The 17,786-nt window shown below is 42.4% G+C and overlaps 1 protein-coding gene across 3 annotated transcripts in view; it reads right to left on the bottom strand.

Annotated features, from left to right (window-relative positions):
* LOC144504393 (apoptosis-stimulating of p53 protein 2-like) overlaps positions 1 to 13,303 on the bottom strand; it is a 74,571-nt gene extending 61,268 nt beyond the window's left edge. For all 3 annotated transcript variants that reach the window (XM_078229642.1, XM_078229644.1, XM_078229643.1), the window contains exon 1: positions 12,874 to 13,303. In XM_078229642.1, the coding sequence (XP_078085768.1) occupies positions 12,874 to 12,900 (27 nt within the window). In that variant the 5' untranslated portion in view covers positions 12,901 to 13,303. The remainder of the gene's footprint in view (positions 1 to 12,873) is intronic.
* Positions 13,304 to 17,786: the final 4,483 nt, after the last annotated feature.

The following is a 17,786-nucleotide window of genomic DNA, read 5'->3' as shown; positions in this document are numbered from 1 at the left end:
TATCCGTGGGCTTGCGGTACAGTGAAGTGCTGAGGTGACTTTCCTTGATTGATATGCGTGTGTCCAAGAATGCAACCAATTCTGGAGAGTAGTCCATGATGATTCTGAAGGTGGGATGGAACTTGTTCATGCCATCATGTAGTTGTTTCAGTGATTCTTCGCCGTGAATCCAAAGGAAGAAAATGTCATCGATGTATCTAGTGTATAGTATCGGTTGAAGGTCATGTGTGGTGAAGAGGTCTTGTTTGAACCTATGCATGAAGATGTTGGCATATTGAGGTGCGAATTTGGTCCCCACAGCTGTTCCGTGTGTCTGGAAGAAGAACTGGTTGTTGAAGGTGAAGATGTTGTGGTCCAGAATGAAGTGGATGACTTGTAGAATTGCATCTGGAGACTGGCAGCTGTCAGTGTTGAGTACTGAGGCAGTTGCAGCAATGCCATCATTGTGGGCGATGCTGGTGTAGAGTGCCGAGACGTCCATTGTGACGAGCAGTGTTCCTGGTTCAACTGCTCCATGGGTACCGAGTTTCAGTAAGAAGTCCATAATGTCGCAACAGAAGCTGGGGGTTCCTTGCACGATGGGTTTCAGGATGCCATCGACATAGCCAGAGGGTTCTCATACAGGGTTCCATTGCCTGATGCGATGGGACAGCTGGGTGTATTGGCCTTGTGTATCTTCAGAAGGCAGTAGAGATCTCCAACGTGGGGAGTACGTGGAATGAAAGCACGGAGTGTGCTCTGAAGGTCCGGATCAAAGGTCTTGATCAGTCTGTTGAGTTGGCGGGTGTGTTCTTTGGTCGGTTTTGCAGGTAACTGTCTGTGTGCCTGGTTGTTCAGTTGTTGGTACACTTCTTTGCAGTAATCCATTCTGTTCAGTATGACAGTGGCCCCTCCTTTGTCCTCTGGTTTGATGACAATGTTGCGGTTGGTTTTGAGGGCACGAATGGCATTGTGTTGTGCTTGGGCGATGTTTGGGGCTGTCCTATGAGTGTGGCTGATGAATTTGGCATTGACGCATCTCCTGATGGCTTGGGAATAGATGTCGAGTCAGGAGCAGCAGCCTTCCGGAGAGGTCCAATTCGACTCTTTCCTCTATGTGGGGTTGAACAATGGTATTGCTATTGAATATCAAGGGCAGTTGGTCATTGTCAGGTACTTGAGTGGCATAAATATCACTTGCTATTTATCAGCTCAAGCCTGAATGCTGTCCAGGTTTTGCTCCATGTGGGTTTGGACTGTTTCAGTCTCTGAATAGCTGCAGATGGAACTGAACACTACAACGAACTATGAATATTCCCACTTCTGACTTTACATTGGAAGGAGAGTCATTGATGAATTAGCTCACGATGTTTGGGCCCAGGACATTATTGGGCTCCCATTCGATAGCTCAGCTGGTAGAGTGGAAGCGGACTGCAGATGACTAAAACTGACAAGCTCGGGTCACTGGTTCAATTACGGCTTGAAGGAAACATGATCCTGAGCAATACCTGCAGTGATGTCCTGGGGCAGAGATAATTATTATTCAACAATCACAACCATCTTCCTTTGTGCTCAGTATGACTCCAACCAGTGGGACAGTTTCCGCCCGATTCTTGAGGGCTTCTTATGTTTGGACCAAGGCTGTAAAGAGGTCTGGAGCCGAGTAGCCCAGGGAAGTAGGTTGCTGCTTACCAGTAAGTGCCGTTTGATAGTGCTGAAGACAACATTTTCCATCACTTTGCTAATGATCAAAAGTAGAATGCTGGAATTATATTTGGCCGGATTTGACCTGTTTATGTAGACAGGATATCCCTGGACAATTTTCCATATTGTTGGTAGATGCATTGAATAACTTGACCTGAGGCACAGCTAGTTCTGGAGCACAAGTCTTCAGTACTATTTATAGGATATTGCCTGGGCCCATAGCTTGTGTCTGTGCCATTTCTTGCTATCACATGGAGTGGAATTTTCTGAAAACTGGCATCAATGACAATGCAAAGATGGATTATCCACTCGGCACTTTTGGCTGAAGATGGCTGCGAGTGTTTGGCCTTGGCTTTTGTGCTGATGTTACGGGCTCCCCCATCATTGAGAATGGGAATGTTTTTGGAGCTTCCTCCTCCTCTTCCAGTTAGTTGCTTAATTATTCGCCACCATTCACAACTGGATCTGGCAGGGCTACAGAATTTTGATCTGATCCACTGGTTGTGGGGCCACTTATCTCAGTCTGTAGCATGTTGCTTCAGCTGTTTTACATGCATGCAGTCCCGTTTTGCACCTTGTAGGTATGGCTGCTGCTTTTGCCACCATGCTGTTCTATGCTCCTCATTAAACCAAGATCTGTCCCCTGGTTTAATGATAGAGCAAGGGATATGCCAGGCCATGAGGTTACAGATTTGGTTGAATGCAATTCTGTAACTGATAATGCCCAGTTTTGAGTTGCTATCTGATTTGAGTCTAACTTATTTAGTACAGTGGTGGTACCACAAAGCATGATGGACAGTATCCTGGGAGGCTGTTTCTTCTGGCTGGGGTATCCAGAACTAGTGGTCACAGTCTCAGTCTGTCTAAGAAATCAGCCATTTAGGACTGAGATTAAGAAAAATGTCTTCCTTGATACAATTGTGAATCTTTGGAATTCTCAATGCCAGATAGCTATGGATGTTCACCCATTGAGTGTAATCAATACAAGGATCAATAGATTTTTTGACCACTAAAATAATTTGTGAAGATAGGAAGGAGGAGTTGAGGTGGATCAGCCATGAATGGAGAAACAGACTTGAAAGGTTGAATGAACTCCTTGTGCTCCCAATTCCTATGCTCTTCTGTTCAAAGGCTACATAAGAGAATGCAAGGCTAGAGAAGGTACCCAAGAACGGATTAAATATATCGTAGATCGTAGTGAATTTGGAAAAGACGACAAGGAATTTAAATTTGATAGATGGTGGAGCAGGTAACTAAAAATAGAAGTGATGGGTAAGTGGAAATTATTGCACAGCAGGATACATATAGGCACTTGAATTTAAACAAACTGGAAATAAAAGTGGAATATGCTGGAAACAGGCAGCAAATAAGGAGCACAAAAGAGTTAATATTTCAGCTGGATGATCTTCCACATAACTGCTCCTCACACTTGGTCTAATGCTACCAAATCCCTTCTCCATCTTTTGCAAAAATGGCTTTGACGTTATGCCGAAAGAGTGATTCGCAGTAATCCAGTTGAAGCCTAACCAATGAATTATTTTTTTAAAAAAGCTCAACTTTCTTGCTTTGGTATTTATAAAGTCAGGGCCACATGTGCTTCTTCATTAAAAAACTCAGCTTTAACTTATCCTGTCATTTTCAAGTGTGTCTGTACATACACATCAGACCTCTCTACTCCTGCATTGTAGCATTTACATCATCTAGCTTTCCCTCGTTCTTCCTTTCAAAATGTATCCCTTATCACTGCTGTGTACAAAATTAACTTCTATCTGCAAACTGTCTTCCTATTTCATCAGTTGGTCCATATCCTCCTCAAGTCCGCTGCTATCTTCCTCATGCAAAATTGTTTTCACTACATCAAAGCTGTTAGATAACTGTGAGGGGGTAACAGTTAAAAAGGCCATCCTGCAGCTACATACATCTCTGTAGGAATGGCAGACATTTTGAATGCAATACCCGAATTGAAAATACATAATTGTACATTAACATAGTGCCATTCAAGGTCTCCTTGATTTGATTTGAATGCTCTTTTCAACCTTTGTGCTGCATTGGTTTATGAACCTTGTCCGCACAATCAATTAATGTGCCTGTTCCCCTGGTAGTTTTTGGTGGATGTCAACAAGCCCATTCACATAATCAATTGTTCAAAATTTCCATCTTGGCTGTGGTCAAATTAGTTTAATTCTACCATAGAAGATCGTACTTTGAAATGAAGCCACAAATATGTTTAATGTATTATCTAACAAAGTAATTCTTTATCATTTAAAAATTCATTTCATAGCAAAAGAAAATCCCTCAGATTTGTGTCCCAAATTCAAGCTTGATGAAAATGTTTTCTGGCTTGTATCTGTTTTAAAAACAAAAGTTACAAAAAAACAACCAAATATCTGGTGAAACACCAAATCACATAACAACCTGGTGTATACTTTTCCCTTAACTCTTGAATCACTTTCATTTCCTGGAGATTGCCTTTTGCATTTCTCTAGTTTTCATTCATGACATTAACTTCTTGTTGCTGGCTTCTGATAAATATTTTGGTTTTGTGCACTTCTTTTACAAGCCACATCTCAGCAGCAGTGCAATTCTTTACCAAAGTGATGTTAATAGCTATCGGCTTGTACACACAACCACACATTATTATTGAGGAGATCAGTGCACAAGCAGCATTCCCCCTTGGAGTCTGAAGGCACTGTACTTGCAGTGATTATCTTCTGCACAACAGACATCACGCATATACTATGATTTGCAAAATATTTACATCTGGTTTGGAGAGATAAAATCCATTCCACAAAACACACAACCACATCGCAATTTAAAAAACTTTTCTACAATAGATTCAATTTTTATTAAAAAGCTATTCATTTAACAAGTGATTTTCCAGTTACCTCTGCAAGGCCTGACCTCCAAGTTTACTGTTCACATGAACCAACACACAGCTGGGTAAGAAAACAGGAAGTGATGTTGTGTAGGTGGGGTTATGATAAAAAAATATGTACTTGGTGAACAATTACAGGATCACTGTATTCCTCAGCCACAGGAAAGCTTGCACCCCAAACTGAAGCTAAACTTCCTTTGATTGGAGTTATGATGTTATACAGCCTTTTAAGGTTTCTCCCTTTCCCAAATAAGGTAGAAAATGAAAATCAAAAAGCCCAACAGGTTCTTAAAAACTTAGGAAAGTAGCCATCAAATCCTAGTTCTGATGCCAGTGCATACATTTGCATAAAAACCAAAGGCTACTTTGGTCTGAGATGTATCCATCTCAATACCGATTATTGTGACAAAGCTATTGTAGTGTACAAATTTTATACCTCTAAATTAGCTACTGTACTAGAAGTCTGTACAAAAAGTGTATATGATGTGGAGATGCTGGCGTTGGACTGGGGTGGGCACAGTAAGAAGTCTCACAGCACCAGGTTAAAGTCAAACAGGTTTATCTGGAATCACGAGCTTTCAGAGCACTGCTCCTTCATCGGCGAGTGGTGCCTTTAACCTGGTTTGTGAGACTTCAAAAAGCATATAGGTTGAGCGCAAACCAGAAAAGAATAATTTACTCTATTTCAGTTCAGTCATCTAAATTTGATCAGCAAGAGATCATGCATCAAATTCTTGTGCATTATCACACAACTTTGGAAACAAATCTTTGAACAGTTGCAGCTAAGTTTACAAACCATACCAAGGTCAAAAGCAATGTGCAGGGAATTCGAACTGGCCTATTACAAATAAAAACTTAGCAACCATCTCACACCCTGCTTCCTCTACAATTCCCCAAACGTTAAGATGCTTCCCATGCAATTTGTAAAACTTATGTATATTTATGTACAAGCAGAAAAGTAAACAAATCACAGTGACCCAAAACACTTTCTCAGAACAATGATACAATAAATGAACAAACTGAAGTACAGTACCCAAGAACTGGAAGGCAAATACTTCACTCCAATTTTGCAACAAGCCTTATATTAGTCACTGCACCTTATCAAGAAAGTCCACATACAGCATTATCGAGGTCTCATCATACATAGTGGAATGTTAATTATTTAAACTATTTCATCATTTAAAATACATGAACTTTTGCCAAATTTTACTCAAGGAAACTAAATCAGCAGTGTTACTGGCAAATTATACAGGTAAACAAAAACTATAAGCTGATCTAAACTGCTTTTGATCAATCAAGTCAGTTTTTAAACTGTTAGGAGTAAAGTAGCTATGCTATTCATTCAGTTATAAAAATACAAAATTTGTAGAGTTCAAGACTACACATTTCAATAACATTTCCATAAATACCGATCGTATTTCCAATAATTTTTACTTATATGCAAAAGTGCTCCATCTTCTTTAAACATAGGTTTTCATACTACAACACCTGAATTCCTCCACAATATTTGGTGTACTTCTGATTATTCAATGTCAATTTGCGCAAAAATATGTGAAATATCCAACAATTTAGTTTAAGCAATATAATACAATGGAATTTCCTGCCAAAATTTCCAAACTGCTACAAATTCAAACTCATCATCTGAATTAAGAGTAGGTTGTCACTGCCTCCATCTATGCAAAATAATCCAGGTGATCAAAATCACTTTGGTATTTTCCTATTCTCCTAATCACACCCAGTCCTGAGAATGAAAATTCAGTTGTTGAGATACCAAAGCAAATAATTTCCCCTTTTTCCCCCACCCCCCAATTCGCTCACGAGACACACTAGCAGGGATGGACAAAAAAATGCTGACCTTAAGTGCCCTTGAAAAGATGGTGGTGAACCACCTTCTTCAACCACTGCGGTCCATGTGTGTAGTTCTACTTATACTGCTGTTAGGTTGCAAGTGCCAAGATTTTGACCCAGTGAGAGTAAAGGAGTTGGAGTCATGATGGTGTGTGGCATGGAGGGGAACATATAACAGGCAGTGTTCCCATGCATCTGTTCCCCTTGTCCTTCGATATGTGATGGAGATCAGGGTTTGGAAGCTACTGTTAAAAGAGGCAAGTTGCTGTAATGCAATTTGTAGATTGTATACTGCTTCCACTGCGCATTGGTGGCGGAGGGAGTTCACGATTGTGGTGGGGGATGGGGTGCTCATCAAGTGGGCTGCTTTGTTCTGAATGCTGTTGAGCTTCTTGAGTGTTGTTGGAGCTGTACTCATCCAGGAAAGCGGATTCCTGACTTGTACCTTGTAGATGGAGGACATGCTTTGGGGATTCTATAACTCAATCATTCTAACTACAGCCATCTTCCTTTGTGCTCGGTACAATTCCAGCCAGTGAAGAGTGTCCCCCCATTTCCCATTGACTTCAATTTTCCCAGACTCCTTGATTAAATGCTGCCTTGATCTCATCTGACTTCTGGATTTCAGCTCTGTTTAGACCAAAGCTGTATTGACTTCTGGAGCAGAGTGGCCATGGTAGAGCCCAAGCAGAGCAATGATAAACAGGTTATTTCTCAGCAAATGGCACTTGATAACACTCTCGCTGACACCTTCTATCACTTTGCCTGTGATTGAGGATCAACTAATGGGACAGTAATTGATTGGATGAGATTTGTATTTTTTGTGGAAAGAACACACCTGGACGATTTTTCACATTGTTGTGTAGGTGCCAGTGTTGTTGCTGAGCTGGACAACTTGGCCAGGAGTGCAGCTAGTTCTGGAGCACGACAACGAGGATGTTGTCAGGCCCATAGCCTTTGTTTTATCCAGTACCTTCGGCTGTTTCGTCATATGCAGCAACCAATGTCATGAAAATTATGAATTTCTCAATAACGTGGAATGAAATCTGAAGTGACATTTGCATGTTACAATCCTACTTCTAGATTGAACTCATTGTTTACTAAAAAAGGAAATAATCGCAGAAAATTGTATGCTGTATGCTGCAGTGAATGCTTAGATTGGATATTACACACTATGTCTTATGAGAGGAAGTCACTTGAATGTAAAAATTAAACTCTGCATTATAATGCAAATCAATAATGTTGCCAACACCTAGCACGGTTTAAGCATCATGGTTTTGGTTTTAAAGATGAACATCTGCAGTCAGTTAATTTACTTTAGGATGAACTCTGATCTCCAAGCAGTCTGAACACTACAATATTAAAATACTGCAGAATAAGTTTATATGCACGAGAAATTCTGTTCTTGTTGCTAATATTTTGTTTTGTATTAAAATTGAATGATTTATTATAAATACTAAAAATAGTTTCAAACAAATTGAATTTGGGAGGAAGAGATCAGCACAGTATTAAGGACTGCTTAACCTCCTCCAGGTTTGCCATAAGGCGGCACAGTGGTTAGCACAGTGCCACAGTGGTTAGCACAGTGCCACAGTGGTTAGCACAGTGCCACAGTGGTTAGCACAGTGCCACAGTGGTTAGCACAGTGCCACAGTGGTTAGCACAGTGCCACAGTGGTTAGCACAGTGCCACAGTGGTTAGCACAGTGCCACAGTGGTTAGCACAGTGCCACAGTGGTTAGCACAGTGCCACAGTGGTTAGCACAGTGCCACAGTGGTTAGCACAGTGCCACAGTGGTTAGCACAGTGCCACAGTGGTTAGCACAGTGCCACAGTGGTTAGCACAGTGCCACAGTGGTTAGCACAGTGCCACAGTGGTTAGCACAGTGCCACAGTGGTTAGCACAGTGCCACAGTGGTTAGCACAGTGCCACAGTGGTTAGCACAGTGCCACAGTGGTTAGCACAGTGCCACAGTGGTTAGCACAGTGCCAGGGACCCAGGTTCAATTCATGGCTTGGGCCACTGTCTAGGCGGAGCCTGCACATTCTTCCCGTGTCTGCATGGGTTTCCTCCTGGTGCTCCAGTTTCCTCCCACAGTCCGAAAGACATGCTGATTAGGTGCATTGGCCATGCTAAATTCTCCCTCAATGCACCCGAACAGGCACCAGAGTGTGGCGAAGAGGGGATTTTCACAGTAAATAAATTGTATTATTAATGTACGCCTACTCATGACACCATAAATAAATAAATCTCCACCTTAAATTTCTTACTCTGGAGAGTTACGTCTCCTCCCTCCTTTCAACTCACAATTGGTGACCATACCTTCAGCTCCAAAAGCCAACATCCAAATCCTTCCCCAAACACTTCCCCTGTTCACCTCCCATTCATCTTTTAAGACCCTCAATAAAAGACTGTAATCATCTCAGGGCAACTGAGAAGGGGTAATAAATATTGGCTTTGCCACCAACACCAACATTCCAAGTAGGAATAAAAAACAACCTCAGGAACACTATCTTTGCGTCAAAGAGGCCAAGAGACTGAGCAGGGATTAGGAAAAATAGGAGAAACTGTACAACAACTGAAGTCCAGTCCAGTCTATACAAATTGGTAAATAGAATCAACTTGAGCAGATGGCGAAGAAAATCTGCTGAGATTCCACAAGAGGAGAATGCTTCACTTTGCGGAGAAGAGACCATCAATACAAGAGAATCACCAAGGAGTTTAATATGGAAATCAGGAGGAAGTCCTTTATCCAAAGTATAATGAGAAGACGGAACTTGCTGCTAGAGATAGTGATTGGGGGGAATATTTTAGATGCATTTAGGAGCAAGCATGATGGAAAGGGAAATGAGGGTTACAAAGATAGAGTCAGATGAGGAATGACGAGGATGTTTGACTGCAGCAAACGCCAACACAAGCTATTTGGGATGAAAGGTTATATGGCACAGAAATAGACCATTGTAAAATCATTGAAAGTGGCAGTGCAGGTTGAGAAATCAATTAGTAAAGCATAAGGGACCCTGGGGTTTATAAATCAACAGAGTACAAAAGCAAAGAAGTTACAATGAACCTGTATAAAACATGGGTTCAGTCTCAACTGGAGTAGTGTCTAATTCTGGGCACCACACTTTAAGAAAGATGTGAAGACATGAGGGAGGGTACAGAAATGATTCCAGGGATGAGGAACTTCAGTTATTTGGATAGACTGGAGAAGCTGGGGCTGTTCACTTTAGAGAATAAAACATTAAAGGGATTTGATAGAAGTGTCTGGACAGAGTAGCTCAGGAGAACCTGTTTCTGTTGGTGGAAAGTTTAAGAATCAAAGCATAGCAATTTCAGAGGCTGGCAAAAGAATCAATGGTGACAGAAGGAAAAACCTTTTTATGCAGTGAGTGGTTATGATCTGGAATGCAATGCTTGGGAAGATGGTGGAGGCAAATCAAGACCTTCAAAAGAGAACTGGACATCTAAAGAGAAAACATTTGCAGGTCTACGGGACTAGCCGAGTTGCTAGTCAGCACAAACATGACGGGTCAAATGGCCTCTCTCTTTGCTATAACCATTCCATAATTCAAGGTGTTGAGGTTTATTATAGAACTTTTCCTTTACAAGGTGAGTTTAGACCATCTCAGAAATAAAATTCCTTTAAGTAAGACTTTATGTGGTCAGAATACTTGTCAGAGAAAAATCACCACATTAATGACAAAAAGGAAACCGATTCTAGTTAGGATACAGTTGTCCTGATCTGGGCCACCTCCAAACACCCACTGGCCTAATGGCTCAACAAGTTTAACTTTTAAAATATTGATAAAGACAACAAAACAGATGTCTAATTGCGCAAAAGATTTTTGATAAACTGCATCACAAGTGAACACTTGATAGGAGGAGGAAGCAGTAAATCAACAAAACTAATAGAATGGAAGGCACGTTGACATTGGAAACAAAATGAGTATATTTGCTAATTCAAAGATAAATAGGGAATACCAATGCGCAATAGAAGATAGCTTTCAAAAATCTGGTTAGGATGTGGAACAGACAATGGAATGAGCAAAATGGATAAATGGCTTAGATTCAATCACAAAAGTACTTAAACAGGAAAAACATATTTGAACACACTAGTTTAAGTTTGTCACTTATAGGCTTTTAAGATCAGTTATCAATGACACTAATTTGTGCAGTTAACAAGCCTGAACTGTGGGTCAAAAAACAGTTTTGTGCTATTTCACAAGTTATCGATGCAACCTTCAGAAACTTGCCCAAATCCACAATGTCAACGCATTATTGCAAAAATCAATGAATTGGATATCACATTCAACTTAAGACAGGCATGCCTAACATATTTATCAGTGATGGGCAAGCTAGAAAAATTATTTGGGATAGAATTAGTAGTCACATGGAAAAATGTGGGTTGATAGAAATCCTTGCAGGTTCTTCCTAAGGAGAAATGTTTAACTAACTTGCTGGAGTTTTTTGAAGAGGTTAATAGAAGGAGTCGATGGGAGTAATGCGGTTGATGTGGTGTACATGGACTTTCAAAAGGAATTTGATACAATACCACACAACAGACTAGCAAGAAAGGTTTTCGCTCATGGAATGAAAAGGATAGTAGCAATGTGAATACAAAATTGACTTATTAATAAGAGGGAGAGAATAATGGTCAATGGGTGTTTTCCAGGCTGGAGGAAGCTTCGTAGTGGTCTTCTCCAGAGGTCAGTATTGGGATCCTTATATAAACAATCGAGAAACATGAGGTTTGAGTATGAACCTGCAAAATCCGTCCTACACATTCCAATGGTAAGAATGGGAGAGACTCCTGGTCAGACATTTGTTGTCAGGTGGCACCCTTCAAAATATAAGCCTCTGGCGACAGGCTAGTGACCTGTTCGAGGAAAAACTAACGATGGAAGCAGATGATATTTTGCCTTGTACACCACTTAGTGCGAGAAGAGAAATGACAACATCGTGTCAATTACATTACTGGATAATACTGATGAAGAACATTTATGGATTTGTATTTAGACAATTTGGAAGCTTCAGTTTCAATATGTATACAGTGAAATAAGAAAAGTTACAATATATTACAAAGATTTGGTAGCACAAGCCACTAGCCACTGGCTTGTGCTACCAAATAAACCTGTTGGACACCTGGTGTTGTGAGACTTCTTACTGTGTTTACCCCAGTCCAACGCTGGCATCTCCACATCTTGGTTTATATTGCCATGGGTCAATATAGCATGCATAACTATTGATTTCAAGACATCAGATCAACAGAGCTCTCTTTCCCAACAGTTAGATGTTTAAATGATTAAAACAGCAGAGGGAGAGAAATCTTTGCTCTCAATATTAAACCAGATGTACAAAAGAGGTCCAGGAAATCCAAGTTACTCCCACCCCAAAAATCAGTTCTATCACTCTAACACAGGTACCTCTGTGGGAAATCTCACACCGCTTCACTCCACTCACTGTAGGCCCTGACTCTGGATTTACATTGCAAATGCAATGTGTCAACCTTTCACAGAAACTAAAGCTTCAACATAAATACACCCTAAATTATAGCTCCACAGGTGCAGTGCACACAAACACACAATGTATATACAACTATATTGACAAAAAAAATCTCCCTACAGAGATTCACACTGAAAGTAATCAAATCATACGTTAATCCCCAAAAAGCTGCTTAGCTTTACTGCCAGTCTGCAACCATGTTTTTCTGAACAGTTTATGTAAATGTAGGACAAGAGTACTATCCTCATCAATAATCCATAAATTTTGACCAACTCTTCCAATGGTAAGTCTTCTCCCTTACAATCAAACTCAGTATTTCTTTCAGGCCAGCAACCCAAATGTTAATATACAAGGTTTAAACAAGAGACATGGGGTGGTAAAATAGCATTGACATCCTAATTATAATAATTGAGTGGCTTTTTTAAAGCTCTCACTCTTATGCGTGCTTTGCAAATTATATATACGGGTCAAGTTATTTTGATAATCTAAATGTTCGCATGCAGAAATCACATATAGGAACATAATCAGAACCACATTTTAAAAAGTAATGGGGCTGGAGATTTAGTGAATGCAGCTGACAAACTGATTCTCTTTCCAAAATTTGGGAGAGGGCGTTAAAAGAAATAAATCAACAGATTCTTAAAAGTACCATTTAGATCAAATGTTTTGACGTGAAGTGGGCATTATTTCAATAATTTGGATGGGGGGGGGGGTGGCGGGAGGACGGAGACACAAACTTCAAAAGAAAAAAGGAAAACTGCGGGACTGATTTGTTGAAGTCATTTTCCTTACAATTCGTTGCAGAGAGGAGACGAAAATCTTCAAATGGCGACCCACACGGTACGCAGCAACCGAGAAGTTGCAGTCACAACCGACAAAATCAACCCCCCCAAAAAAAAATAATCAACAGGCGACGAGTTACGATTCTGGAGCTTCCACATTTTCCCAATAAATAAACTTACTGGCATCATTTTGGGTCCGAACCGCATTTATAATCGGGATGTTTGTTTTTCTCCCTTCGGTTGCCCCCCTCCGGAAAATCAAAGAGGTAAGAAGGTTGGTGGGGGGGTAAGAAATGTTTCCCGGGAGGTGTTGAAGGAAGAAGCTTCTGGAAATGGGTGCTGCTGTCCGCGGCCTGCTCCACCGGTCTCTCCGGTTACTAAGTTTCTCCGCTGATCTGAAGCCAGTCCGCACAGTTTGCTGAGGCCGTCCCTGGGGAGAGCGGCCCGCTTCACCTGGCCGTTATGGGGAGCGGGGTTGTTTGTTTAGCCCGCTTACATGTCTTGCGGAGTATTCCTGGTCGGTGATCTTCCCTCACAGCCCCCGCTCTCTCTCTGACTCACTCTCCGCTTCCAGGCAGCTCCGGGACAACACTCAGCCCCGCCGTGACTCAGGCTGCCTGACGTCAGAGCCGGAAGTGGGCGGTCGCTGCGCCAGTGCCAATCTCCAGCAGCAATGCAGCGCTTGTTGCCAACCGGCTCCTGCTGCCAACCTGTTGCTGCTGCCAACCTGCCATCACCTGCTGCCAACCTGCCCCATCGCCTGCTGCCAACCTGCCCCATCGCCTGCTGCCAACCTGCCCCATCGCCTGCTGCCAAACTGTCCCATCGCCTGCTGCCAACCTGTTGCTGCTGCCAACCTGCCCTATCACCTGCTGCCAATTGCCCCATCACCTGCTGCCAACCTGCCCCATCACCTGCTGCCAATTGCCCCATCATCTGCTGCCAACCTGCCCCATCACCTGCTGCCAATTGCCCCATCACCTGCTGTCAATTGCCCCAGCACCTGCTGCCAACCTGCCCAAGCACCCGCTGCCAACTTGCCCCATTGCCTGCTGCCAACCTGCCCCAGCCTCTGCTGCCAACCGGCCCCAGCACCTGCTGGCAACCTGCCCAAGTGCCTGCTGCCAACCTGCCCCATCACCTGCCGCCAATCTGCCCCATTGCCTGATGCCAACCTGCCCCATCGCCTGCTGCCAACCTGCCCCATCACATGCAATCCTCTCCCTCTCCTTCCACAAGTACAACCTGGATCTTTCCAACAGTTTCTGTTACCCACCCCACCTCCTATTTTAACCAGAGCATTGGTGGCACAGTGGTTCGCATACTACCTCGCAGCACCAGAGACCCAGGTTCGATTCCCGGCTTGGATCACTGTCTGTGTGGAGTCTGCATGTTCTCCCTGTGTTTACATGGGTTTCCTCTGGGAGCTCCGGTTTCCTCCCACAGTCTGAAAAACATGCCGGTTAGGTGCATTGGCTATGCTAAATTTTCCCTCAGTGTACCCGAACAGACGCCAGACTGTGGCGACTAGGGGATTTTCACAGTAACATCATTGGAGTGTTAATGTAAGCATATTTGTGACACTAATAAATAAACTTAATCTTTAAAAAACTTGCTTAAAATGTGTTGCGATTATCCATTTACGCGCAACACAGCAGAAGAGCGTTACCTGGCTTGAGCGACCACTTGGAACTGAGTGGGTAATCACCCCAGGAGGTGAGTCTGACCTTCGGCAGAAGATATGTAGGGACTGGGGCCAGTGGTAGGCTGCTCCAGGGTAGCCAGGGGGCTGCCAGCCTCAGTACAGTTTCCCCTTACTAATAAAGCTTGTGGAACTTACACTTTTAAAAAAGGACAAAAAGTTGCTGCAATTTTATTTCTTTAAAAGACAGTGTTTTGAGTGAAAAATAGAAAAAAACATGCTTCAGGGAATTGTAGCTTGGTTTCCAGGGCGGTGGAAAATGAAGGGAATGGGGCAGAGGTGAGCATGGGTAAGATGCTCCGTTGGAGAGTCAATGCAGACACGATGGACCGAATAACCTCCTTCTGCACTATGTGGATGCTATACCTACACATCTTGGGACAGTAAGGGGCAATTTAGCATGGCCAATCCACCTAACCTGCACATCTTTAGACTGTGGGAGGAAACCGGAGCACCTGGAGGAAACCCATACAGACACGTGACAAATGTGCAAAATCCACACGGTCCATGAAGAAGCTAAGATTGCCAGGCTCCAGAGTCGCTCTGGGTAGCGGTCCTTTCACTGAGAGAAGTCCTCAACCTGTCTAAAAGAAAAACTAATAAGTTTTTTAAATGGTCCCTTGGATCTCAAGGGATCTTGCCATGAAATTGACAAAAAAAACAGCACATCAAAATAAGAGAAGAACAGACTCTCCAAATGGCCAGCGAAAGAAAAAGTTGCTAAGAGAATTTTCTGTCTGCAAAAAGGAGAAGTTTTAAAAAAGGTTCAAAGGAGGATCTACCTCCAAAAGGTTCAAAGGGGGGCCTGCACCAAAACCTGAAAAGCACAGGAAAAGCACACACAACTGGCAGCTGCTGATAGTTTAAAAAAAGGTTGACTGTCTTAAAGTGGGGAATGCATTTAAAGAGATAATACATTTAATGCAGCAGGAACAGAGGGCAAAAGACAGGAGATTTGGAGAAGACCCAAAAAGATGGCAACTCTAAACAAATGGCACCTTCCCATGCAATCACAGAATGTGTAACACCTGTCCTTTTACCTCTTCTAATCTCACCACCCAAGGTCCAAAACATTCAGTCCAGGTTAAGCAGTGTTTCACTTGCACCTCTTTCAATTTGGTGTATTGCATTCGCTGCTCCCAATGTGGTCTCCTCTATATCGGAGAGACCAAGCATAGACTGGGTGATCGCTTTGCTGAGCACCTTCGGTCTGTGCGCAATCAGGACCCTGATCTTTCGGTTGCTTGCCATTTTAACACACAATCATGCTCCCATGCCCACATGTCTGTCCTTGGCTTGCTGCAATGTTCCAGTGAAGCTCAATGCAAACTGGAGGAACAGCATCTCATCTTCCAGCTAGGCACTTTACAGCCTTCCGGTCCCAACATTGGATTCAACAACTTCAGATGATTTGCTCTACCCCACCTCGACCCCTTTATTTTCATTCTATTTTATTTAATTTTTTACTGTCTTATACCTTTTATTTCTTTATTGTCTCTCTTCATTTTTCTTTCCCCCCCCCTCCCAACTCTTCCCCCTACTTTATCCCCCTTCCCTTCCCTTTTCTCCCCCTTTGCTTCTCCTTTTCTAAATCTTACCTCTGTCCCATCCATCCCCCCAACATCTTCATTTTAGCTTCTCTGCCGTTTGGCCATTCACACCCTTTATTCTCTCTGTGGATAGCCATTAGCAGTCTTTTCCCTTAGTTTCTGTGGCTATGACTCATCTTTCATTCCCCTGCAGTATAAATATCTCCCACTTTCTATGCCTTTTAGCTTTGACAAAGGGTCATCTGGACTCAAAACATCAGCTCTTTTCTCTCCTTACAGATGCTGCCAGATCTGCTGAGATTTTCCAGCATTTTCTCTTTTGGGTTCTAAAACCAAATGTCCATAAGCAACACAAGACATCAGCGAAGAAGCAATGCAAAAACACAGAGAAGGAAATAAAGACCCCAGAAGGAGGGCGCAGAGAGAGCCCGGAAGGAGGGCAACAAAAGACAATAAATGACCAAATGAAGGACAATAAGAGAATTGCAGAATTGAAACAAGTCAACACTTTGTCGGACACGGACCCGACCAACAGTTCAGTCAAAAAGGGTTTAGCTGAAGTTAAGACAAGTAGAAATGAATATTCCAGTTATAAAATGTATCTGTCCAGTAAGAACATGATGGATTCACCCTGGAAGAAACAGAGGAACTCAAGATGTTGAAAGAAACCAGGACCTATTGAACATAAAGAGGAATCAGCAAAAATAATTAAACTTTTAGAGAAAACATTAAAACAATGAAATGACTGAGAGCATACTTGAAAAAAGTTGTAAAAATTGACAAAATGAGGTTAAGTAGGAAAAGTTAATGAGACAATGTAGAAAAAACTGAACTCCATGAAAAGCAACTGGAAAATAACAACAAGTCCAGTGAAGAATTGAATCAGGAAAATAAGAGCTTGAAGAAATAAAGTGGTCAGCTCACTTTAACACCAAAGATAAAGAGTGAAAAGGTTGCTACACAGTGGGTTACTTTGCCAGTTTGTGGAACTTTATTACATCGATGTTGCTTGCTTTTAGTCCAGGATAGAGAGAAGGGAAAATCTCCCAAATGCCTCTGATGATGTCACCATGTAATCATGTGACATACTGTACAGATGCATTGGTTTACAACCCATAACATAGAATCCCTGCAGTGCAGAAATAGGCCACTTGGTCCATCAAGTCTGCATCAACTGTCCCAAAGAGCAGCTTGCCCAGGTCCACCCCCTCGCCCTATCCTTGCGACCCCGCACATTTACCATGGCTAATTCCCCAAACCACAAATCTTTGGACACTAAGGGGCAATTTAGCATGGCCAATCCACCCAACCTGCACATCCTTGGACTGTGGGAGGAAACTGGAGCACCCGGAGGAAATCCACGCAGACACAGAGAGAACGTGCAAACTCCACACAGACAGTTACTCTCGGATGGAATTGAACCCGGGTTCCTGGCACTGTGAGACAGCAGTGCTAACCACTGTACCAGCATGCAGCATCCCTCCCCTTTTACTCTAGTACAACAATTAAAATTAACTTCTTATTATGCGCAATAATTATTTTATCAAATGCAGTTTATATATATATATATATTCAATCAGTACGAGAGTTTTTTAGGCGGACATTTGTTCCGCTTAGGCAGAATCCATTATTCAGGAGTCTTTGCTTTCACGTTCTCAATAGTCTGTTCACCACATGGCTCAGGTACATCATCTGATAAAGTTGGTTCTTTTTCAGCTTCTGCAGATGCTGTTGATTCAACTGGTGTAGAATATGCATTTGACTCAATCGTGCCGTTGGTTCAGGGTTTTCCAAACCTTGAATGTTAGATGCTAGCCTTTCAGATAACGACTCTACAAATT

The sequence above is a fragment of the Mustelus asterias genome, chromosome 15 (genome assembly GCF_964213995.1).
Source record: "Mustelus asterias chromosome 15, sMusAst1.hap1.1, whole genome shotgun sequence".
NCBI lineage: Eukaryota > Metazoa > Chordata > Chondrichthyes > Carcharhiniformes > Triakidae > Mustelus > Mustelus asterias.
The sequence above is the reverse complement of the archived record's forward strand: the minus strand, read 5'-3'. Positions and strand labels throughout refer to the sequence as shown.